Consider the following 10,279-nt stretch of genomic DNA (forward strand, 5'->3'; position numbering starts at 1 on the left):
TATGGAGTCTATATATTTGAGTAATAAGGAAGTTTTCTTGATTTTTGGAAATAACACTACTATTGAGTAAGCAGCATAAAATAAAGGCTGAAAAGGAAATAACGAAATAATAAATGATGTTTGCAGTATGGCACTTGAAACCAGAAATCAGGATGCATACATCAAAGAAGACATTTTAATACTGATACAAAGGCAATTGTTTCTATCTGTGCCATTGAACTGAAATATGGAAAGCAATGAGCAATGATATCTTCTGTACATAATAAAAAAAGTGTAATAATATTCAATCTGTAATGGAAACTTCATACATGTAAATCCATAATACATGATATAATACATTCTTCTCAATTTAACTTTTTTTTCTGAGAAGTACTTGCATTGCTTTCTCAGAAACACACCAGAATTAAGATGTGCTTAGTAGCTATAAACCTTAAAATGCATATACTATTTCTTACATTTCTTGAGGGTTCAAATTTTGCTTTTACAGATGATTGAATAACTGAAAGCAATTACTTTTTTTTTTTTTTACATTTTATGAACTTGTAAGTACATGGATCATCTGAGCTTGTTCTTATAAGTGACTATACAACACTAAAATATTGATTGTAATCTATCGTTTATAATACAACATAATCACTAACATATAAGGCATTTAGTTACAATATACTCCATAAAGGCACCATTACATTTAGAGTTATCAACAAAGGTATCTTTTTCATACATAAAGTACACAGTTTATGAAAAATAGACGTACACACTATTCAACATCATATAAACATTATCTGTTACCACCATGCTGAGTTTGATCACAGTTGCCAATCACAAATCACCTTATGATCTAGAAATTTAAATATTTTCCATACCATTTTTCATACTGAAGTGACAATCAAGAATTTAAACTGAACCAGGTGATTATGTTAAAGATTGCAGTACTTAAAGTGAAGTTTCAATTGTATCATTTTAATAGAGCAGTTATCCCTTGACATGAGGCACCTCTATTCAATACCATAAGCTTGTCTACTGAAAACTCTACATTCAGTACAGTAATTGCATTAGCTGTGGTACACATATTAGCTGTAGTACATTTCATTTTGTATCAAATACATTTTTAAATATATACACACCTTCATACAGAAGATTTTATGTTTACAGAGTAAGTAATTCTGGAGAAAACAATGTAACCCAAATCGTGTGATGATTTTCTTTCATATATTTACACACCTCACACTCAATATTATGCAGAGTCACTTGAAGTCCAGGAGCTTGAAGTATTTAGCTATTTCACTATAATTACTCCTTTAGCAACACTACAGAGTATTGTCTCAAATTCTAAAATAGTGAAAAAGTAGTAATCTTTTATTGTCGACCACGTTACCGATTTGACTGGTTGCATTTCATTATATTTTTTGTATTATTCATGTTTCAAATATAAATGACCCTATGATCCACTTATATTCAGAAAAAAACGGGAGTTGATATTTTTTTAAACTTCTCTCATGAATGTGAAGGTGATATGTATGGCTATGGCAGCATATAATTGCACATCACTTGGGCTGGACCTCTCATGGGGACGTCGAGTTGTAGTGTTTCGCAGAGGCAGTGGGAGAGGTCGCTTAAGATCAGTCGTGAGGATTTCTCATGAATCTTCATACATAAAAGCGGTTCTACGAGGGAAAAGAATGCCTTTCTTTATCAAGAACTTTGAATGGGCTTATTTTTTCAATGTAATGTGTTTTTTAATAATTTTAAGGACATGAACATTATGTGTTTTTTTGTAAAATATATAGGTATGCGTATGTAACCTGCACAGTCATTAAAAAAGAAATAATTCCAGTCTAGCAAACACTGTCAGCAGCAACTGGAACCGCAGGATCTGTCAGGGAACCGCACTCGGGTCTTGCGTACCAGCCAGGGGTGTCTCGACGTCCTCCGCTCCTCCGACGGGGAACGCGCCTCGGGGAACCTGGGGGCGCAGACGAGTCATCGCTTGTGTCCCCGTGCACCTGTGTGGGCCTGACCGGGATGGCTACAGGACCCCAAGGGATGCCCAGGTGTTCGGGCGAAGGGGCATCGCGTCTGGGAGAGGGACAAGTGTGGGTGGGCTGCGTCTTCGAGGTCATGTGGCCGTTCGCCGGGTGCTCCTTCAAGCCCTCGCGGAATCGCCGAGGAACGCAGCGCGCCGTTAGGCTGTGAACCTGCGAAGGGAGTCAGAGAAATGCTTTAATACTTGAAATATAATTGTTAGAGTTGAAATAACTTTTTGTGCAGCCTACGTTGCTTTTTCCCCTTTTTTTGGGGGGAAATGATACGGATCCTTATCCATTCAAAAAAGAAATACAAACAAATCTACAAAATCTCATATTTTAAATAATTTTACTGCTACTTATATAAAAATATTCCTTACTTTACTAGTCTAAGAAAATTACTCACATTAGATTACATTTTCATCATAAATTTCCTCTTACACCATCTTCCATTATTTAAAAAAATAAGCTGCATGTAAAGACAGGAAAGAAACATCTCAATATCCTTAGAATAAACTAGATATCAGCACGGGAATCACAAGTGGCACAAAATAACATCAACTAGGTTTGAGCAAATCAGTGAAATAGGAAAACGAAAGCATAGACATTACAAAATATCATTTGACATCTATGCAACTATGCACGGTTTGTTTAGTGACTCTGTGTACATGTTATTCAAAAAGGGCGGGCGCTGTATCGAAGTTGTTTCTAATTATAACTCGTTTCATCTCAAAAGGTGCGGGCGGGGAGACTAAATGTACTGATTCATTTAATGTTACTTTTAAATAATTATCATTGCATCAAGAACTATAGTGATGGAAGACCTATTACTCCTTGGTAGTGAAAAAATTACTGTAAGCGTCCCTGTGTGTGTCTGTGCTTATGTGTGTGCTTGTAGAAGATACAAGTACAAAAAGAAAATTTGTATGCTCACATCAATATCTTTTAGTTTTATATTTTAAAAAATCATTCACTAAACAAATATAAACTTAGAGCTGAAACATGAATAATCAAAATATCTATTAAAAAATAAGATCATCAAAATTGTAAAATAAGACAGGAACATAAAATCTCAAACAGTTGTCAAGAAATAACATACAGTGAAGGCAAGCAAGCAAAAGTCCAGTCAGAACAATGTCACAATCCCACAGTCACAGTTCAACGTAAAGAAGTCATAGCGTCACAGAGGCAATCACGACAGTAATGAGGAATGTGCAGAAGTAACGAGTATAGTAATACAGTAGAAGATGGGAAATCATTCAAAAGAGGTGCAACATTGTACGTTTGGAACCCAACATATTGGTAGCAAGTAAGTGCATTAATGAAAAAAAATACAAGAAAAAAACATCCACATACAAAGATCATAAAGTATGTATTCAAATGTACAAAACCACCTGGAGTCCACATAATATTCACATAATGGTGCTTATTATTACAAGAATATTGAGACCCACAGATAGCACAGAGAAATACAAATGATAGAAAATTTCTCCCATTCAGTATAAAATTAACCAACACAAGACGAATTCAAACAATACCAGCACCAATAAGGGAAATCTTGAATTCGACCACCTTCATACACAATATGCAATCAACAGGTAGATGTGTATGTATTTTGCAAGCAGTTCCATTAAGACCAAATTTCAAGATATTGTAGTTCGTTTTCATAAAGCAGGAAATCCCCACGAAAATGGACGTTCGCAGTTCAAATCTCAGCAATTCTTTCAGATTTCATTTTTTTTTTTGGGGGGGGGGTGTAGTATAACATCAAAATATATGGTAAGGATTATATAGTAATTCGTATATCAACTAAATTCCCTGTAATCTATGGAATCACCCATGGCAATAATAACTTAGAACTGTCCTGCCATTTAATAAGAAAATATGCAAAGTAAATCCCCCATAATAATGTTCATAGTGTTTAACTAAGTAACTCAAATTACATGCACTATATCATGGAGTTGACTGAAATCTGAAAGACTTTGCAAGTGAGAAGACCCAACAACAACCGACAGGCCCACGACTGACTGATCCGGAGTCCAGTAGTACCTCATTCTCTTGACCCTTTCTGTGTCATGCACGCGTGCCTCTAGTCGCACAGTACCCTGGGCTCGGGGCTGTCCTTGCCGATGGTGTCCACACTGCTGGTTGACTTCGACTCGGTTGAGACGGCTGACTGGGCAAGGTCAGCGTCACTCAGCGTCAGGTCGACCCCTTCGTCAAAGGAGTACTGCGGTCCTAGCTTCGTTTTAAGCAAAGGGGCGTCTGTGAATGTCGGGGAAGTGGTGACGGCTGTCGGGGAGATGACTGTACCGTCGGGAGAGAGCGAAGCCTTTCTCCTGACTGGTGAGAATGGAGAGTTAAGGGGCACGGAGGCCGCCGTTATGCTTTTCTTTCTCTGGCCGGGTCTTCTGTTGGTGCTGCTTCCGCATCGGGATCCGTGGACGATCATTTTCGTGAGGGACCGAGGATCGCACATCGCTTCTTCCTCACTGCTCTCATCGGAAGAGGGCGGTGCAGGAGGAAGCACAGGAGGGGGCACAGAAGAGGGCGCTTCTGTGAGGGAAATGACTGTAACATGAGGTCCCTTTGACTCCGCCTCAATCACTTGCACTGGGTAGTCATTTGTGTCTTCGGAAATCATCTTTGGTCTATTCTGTGACGAGTGGTTGTCCATTTCAATAGGAATGACTTGGGAATATTTCACCTCTGGGTTGCTGGTAGAATAATATCCTTTGCCTGTGTTCTCATCTTCCAATGGGGGATAATGATGTGCGTCATTATAAGAAGGATACTTTACAGGCGAGTAACCACTATCTTCACTGTCTATATTAATGATACTGGCATGGAAAAGGGAATGAGGCGAATTGTCTGAAACACTAATGACTGTTCTGTTATCCTCTCCTTCATAAATTGAATTTCCATTTCTATCTTTGTTAGTAACATTGTCGTTCATTTTCTCGTTTGATCTGGAAGTCTTACCGAATGGTTTTGTATTTTGTGAGAGAACAGGCTTTTCAGAGGGTACACTGCCTGAGGTAATTGTCCCTGTATTTTTGGCATTTGTCTTTGGACTTCTGCGGAGATCATGCTGAAGCTTTGGTGTCTTCGAGTCTGGCTGATCATACGAGCTGGCTTTGCTGGAAATTACAGACGGTTTAAGTGGAATGTTCTCAAGGCCTCTGGATCTGTGCACGGACACAGGCTCTTCAACAGAGATTACTTTTGCAGAAGTTGATTGTATTTTTGGATATTGTTCGTTGTCAGAGAGAGTTATGATAGTTTTGTTTGCTTTCACCTTCGAATCTTCTGTGGGTTGTCTCAAAGGTGTCTCTTCTCCATTGCTCTGTTTATCAGAATATAATTTCAAAAGGTCTGAAATGCTTTTAGCCTTTACCAATGGCTTTTTATGTGTGTCCATTTCAGTCGTTCCTTCAGTGGTGTTTGGTTCCTTTGCACTGTCTGGGGTCGATGTATAAGACCCACCTTCAATATATTCTAAGAAATCCTTCACTTTCCCATCGTCAAGAACAACCCTTGGTGACGGCACTTCATTTGTACTTGTATCTTGATTCGGTTCACTTTGGACTTGTTCTTGCATGTATGTCTTTGACAGATCGGGCGCGGTTCCAACATATTCCACTGAGTTCTCTACTCTTTGGTCCTCAAGGAAAGCATTTGGTGAAAACTTTTCCTCAAGGCTGGTTCCTTGGGTCATTTTCCCTCGCACTTGTTCGCGTGACTGCACAAATTCCCTCTGGATCAGTTCCTCTTCATGACTTTGCTGAATAGTTTTTTTACGGAGTAGGTCTTGTGAACCGAATAATTCTTTCTTTGAAATTCTGCTTGGCGGTCTTCCAGCTTTGGTTTCCATGTCTGTGTAAAGCTTCAACAGATCAGATACACTTTTAGCCCTCTTCATGGGTGCTTTCTTTGTATCGTCTTGTTCTGGAGTGTCTGAGGTAACTGTACTGTCAGACATACTTGATTCATCATCAGATTCATGCTGGACATTCTTGACTCCCTGGCCAATCTCTTCTTCATAAGAGGGATATTCTATCTTAGAACTATGGTTCGTGGGTGGCAGAGAATTCTGACATGCAACAGGTGGTGGTGACTCAATATCATTTGTTCTTTGTGTTTGTTCAGTTTCTAGAACAGGAGAGGAGGTTTCATGTTTTGCTACTGCCTCCTGAACTGGTTGTATGTCTCTACTCTGAGATAAATTCTGCTCTTCATGGAAACTGTTATGATTCCATGCAGGTGCTGAAGTCATGCGCTGCAGAGGGACGTGTCCATTCCTCTGGTTATTCCACTCCTCCTCAACTTTTTCCTCGATCCTGTTAATCTCACTCAGGGATGTCTGTCTCTGATAACTCTTAAGGAAATCGCGCATTGACCTTTTGCGTCCCTTTGGCGCAAAAGCTATGCTGGGCATCGCAGCGAGGTTTGGCATGCTCTTCTGCCTGGAATTTGCACTCAGGGGCTGGAGGGGAGGAAGCGCCTGCAGAGACGTCTTCCGGACGGGTTGATTTGCTCCAGCAAATTCACTTTCTAAAGCAAGGTTCAAGGTGCTGCTGTACCTCCTTTGATTGTCATGTTCCTTGGGATATTTTAGAGACAAATCTGTCATGCTCTGATACTCATGTTTTGTTTTGTCATCAATTTTGATAATCGTTACTTGCCGAAGGGCGTTGGGGGCATCGGAATCGCTGTCTGTTTCTGAAATCGGAGTCCTTTCGTGATGCAAATCAACTGAGCTGGAATAAGAGTTCTGTCGGTCATAGTGGCTGTTATGCCAGGTAGATTCGTCGTTTGTTCGAAGGGAATTACTGGACACGGACGACCTGCTCCCAGATGAAGAACTGACCTTCCGCAGCGTGACCCCGAAAATGGTCTTGGCCGCTTCCTCGCCGGGGGAGGCTTGGTTCTGGTCCCTAGAGTCCAGTGAATAGCAAGAGTCGGAGTCTAAGAGGCTGGAAGTGCTGTAGCTGAGTCCCCCATTGAGCGAATGGGGCGTCGGAGGCAAGCTGACACTGGTCACTGTGGCCTGATCGTCAAACTCAGAGTCGTCATGATCAGTAAAGTAAGTGTCAGTGTCAGAAGCGGGTTGGGGGTCGTGTGTGGTGTTAGATCTGTTGGGCAAAGACCTTACCTCCTTAACGTTATAGGTCTTCTCGGTTCTCTTGTTGAGGTTGTTGGTGAGGTTCCTGATGTACGGCGGGTCAGTTGGGGAGGATTTCTCGATGAAGATGTTCTTCTTTCCATTAAATGCAAGAGAACCCTGTTTAGCAAAGAGGATCTTATTTTCAGTACCGCAAGTATATAGATGAAATACAAATTCTAAAATACTACTTCATATATATAAATATCTATACACATTAATCTCCTGAAACAAAATAGAAACGTTAACACTGACGAAAGGGAAACCACGGTGTACTCACATCTTTCCCGTGCTTATCTAAATCATTGACCCTCTCTCTGCTCGCGACGTCGAACTTCGAAGCCAATTTCCTGACTGACGGCAGCACGGGGACCTTGTCGGGCGTGCTCGTGGACACGTCGCTGTCGTTGCCGTCGCCGTGGCTCTCCCCGTCGCTGTAGCCGCTCATGCTCTCGACTGACTGGCCGTGCGCTGGCTGGGGCTGGTAGCTCGGCGCCGCCTTGCTCCCTCCGCAGTTATTGCTCAGGTTGATGTTACTCAGGCTACTCACTGTGTTCATACTGTTCTGGCGGGGGTTAGGGCCGAGCGGGCTCAGGTTGGACACCTTCGTCGAGGGCCTGAGGTTGTCGACGCTGGTGTGGCGCAGGAGAGGCTGCAGCGTCGTCCTGTCTCTCGCCGGCTCGCCGAGGGTGTCCACGCTCACTGTCCGCCACAGATCATGCCGAGGAGGCACCAGGTAGGCAGCTGCAATGGAAGCAGTAGGGTCATTGGATTGTCCATTGTGTTTTTGGCGAACTACCTGCGTATCTCCAGATAGATGTTAATATTTTATCAAAATGTCTGAAGAACATATGCAAATGTTATATATTCAAATAAAACTGTTACTTTCGAAAATTTCGTTAAATCCTTAAAAATGACACATCTTGTGCTCAATAACATATGTCTGGATAAATAAATGTTCAATAATCGAGACAAAATGGCGCAAGAACAAGTGCAAGTGAGGCCGTGGTTCTCTGAGGATCATCTAGCCGTGCAAGTGCGGGCGAGTGCGGGAGCCACCCCGGAGGAGCGGCCAACTACAGCAAAGGGTGTTAAGCAATCTGTATGTTAATGGCATCCAAGGCTTGTCAACAATTTTAGCTCTTGATCGTCCAAAAATCTGGACACGATGGGGCTCTCTGTGAACTCTTTTGTTTAATGATCTAGTCATGCGACAGTACCAAGTGCCAGGGTGTCCACCTATCAGTCTCTATGGAGAGATGGCCTGAAAATCTCCTACAGGGGACTGAGAGGGTGAGTCACGCCTTCACAAGGCACTGTATTCCCTCAACCGACGCGTCCAAGTTCAACTAACCTCCCTAGCATGGCCTATCGCTGTAACTGGAGTTTATAATGAAACGGTCAATTAGTATTTGGAAGAAAGGGGGGTAGGGATAAGTCTATAGACATCTGGAATTAAAAGACTACCGAATATCCCATTCAAAGAAAAGAGAATTCAGGTCCAAATCACACATGAAAAAATAAAAAACAAAGAGGTTTTCGTTAGTGAAAGTGTCCCATGACGATGTATATAAAATAAACAAAAACTCACTCTTGTTCTACGACAAAAAATCCTAAACAATGAAAGAAAACGAACACGAGGTCGCCCACACTCACCGGGTCGCGGGTTGTGAAGCCCTTCCGTCGAGCTGTCGGAATGCCCTGTGGCGGGCGCGGAGCGAGGGGCGGCGCGGGCGTAGTTCTCCTCCCAGCGCCTCTGCGTTTCGTCGATCGTGCGCTGGAACCTCGCTACTTCGCGCTCAACACGGGCGGCCTTGGCAGGGGAGGAAAAGAGGGAGGTTGGGGTTAAAAGGAAATTTAATTACTATTTTTATCCTAAGGATGTTTCTGATAATGGACAAGGCATGGAGAGGCCGAGATTAACATTGACGTTTTCTGTCTCTGTCTCTCTCAGCGATACATCGACGATGACGAAGGAAAGAAGAGGCCTGTAGCTTAGTCATGATGATTATGAACTTTTATGTGTCAATTTTTCTCCCAAGCAAGAGAACATATATATTGAGTTGTTTGTTGTCTTGATATCTCATAAGTTACTATACATATATTTATTGAATTGCTTCCATATAGATCTAAACTTAACACACACACACACACACACACACACACACACACACACACACACACACACACACACAAGTTCAAGGATCCCAGATAGGTAAGACAATGTTATCAAAGGATTGTGTGAGGATGATAACGGCTGAGGGATTAAGAGAGATTCGTAGGCAAAAGATATAGTGAGCAGATGTAAGCAAAAGTTATGGTAGACAGATGTTGTGGTAGGTAGAAGTTATGGCAAGCAGAGGTTGTGGTAAGCGGGTGTTGTGGTAAGCAGAAGTTATAGTAAACAGATGTGGTAAGCAGAAGTTTTAGTTAGCAAATGTTGTATTAAGAAGCTGTAATGGTTTGAGTGTGAGTGTGAGTGTGTGTGTGTGTGTGTGTGTGTGTGTGTGTGTGTGTGTGTGTGTGTGTGTGTGTGTGTGTGTGTGTGTGTGTGTGTGTGTGTGTGTGTGTGTGTGTGTGTGTGTGTGTGTGTGTGTGTGCCTGTGCGTGTGTGTGGTTCTTTTAGCATTTGATTATGATGGTGATGACGATAGTGATGGAGCAATAATTTGTAGTAGTGGGTGGAGGATAAGGAGGAAGAAGTAGAGGAAAAAGGATAAGAAGGAGGATGGTGATAATGAAGAGGGAGAGGAAGAACTAGATGACATTGGTGAAGAAATAAAAAGAAACACCTACCGTATTACACACAAAGAAAGAAATACTACACATGTACACACACATACATACATATATACATATATATGTACACACATACATACATACATACATACATACATATATATATATATGTTTATGTATGTGTATGTGTATGTGTATGTACGCACACACACACACACACACACACACACACACACACACACACACACACACACACACACACACACACACACACACACACTAACACACACACACACACACACACACACACACACACACACACACACACACACACACACACACACACACACAC

The 10,279-nt window shown here is 41.7% G+C and overlaps 1 protein-coding gene across 1 annotated transcript in view; it reads right to left on the reverse strand.

Annotated features, from left to right (window-relative positions):
- Positions 1 to 10,279, reverse strand: part of LOC113803329 (uncharacterized) — a 41,603-nt gene continuing 31,324 nt past the window's right edge. The window contains exons 18-21 of the mRNA XM_027354093.2: positions 8,845 to 9,001; positions 7,469 to 7,932; positions 4,074 to 7,308; positions 1 to 2,195 (exon numbers count right to left, since the gene is read on the reverse strand). Coding sequence (XP_027209894.2) covers positions 4,114 to 7,308; positions 7,469 to 7,932; positions 8,845 to 9,001 — 3,816 coding nt within the window. The 3' untranslated portion in view covers positions 1 to 2,195; positions 4,074 to 4,113. The remainder of the gene's footprint in view (positions 2,196 to 4,073; positions 7,309 to 7,468; positions 7,933 to 8,844; positions 9,002 to 10,279) is intronic.

Source organism: Penaeus vannamei, chromosome 24 (genome assembly GCF_042767895.1).
Source record: "Penaeus vannamei isolate JL-2024 chromosome 24, ASM4276789v1, whole genome shotgun sequence".
Taxonomy (NCBI): domain Eukaryota; kingdom Metazoa; phylum Arthropoda; class Malacostraca; order Decapoda; family Penaeidae; genus Penaeus; species Penaeus vannamei.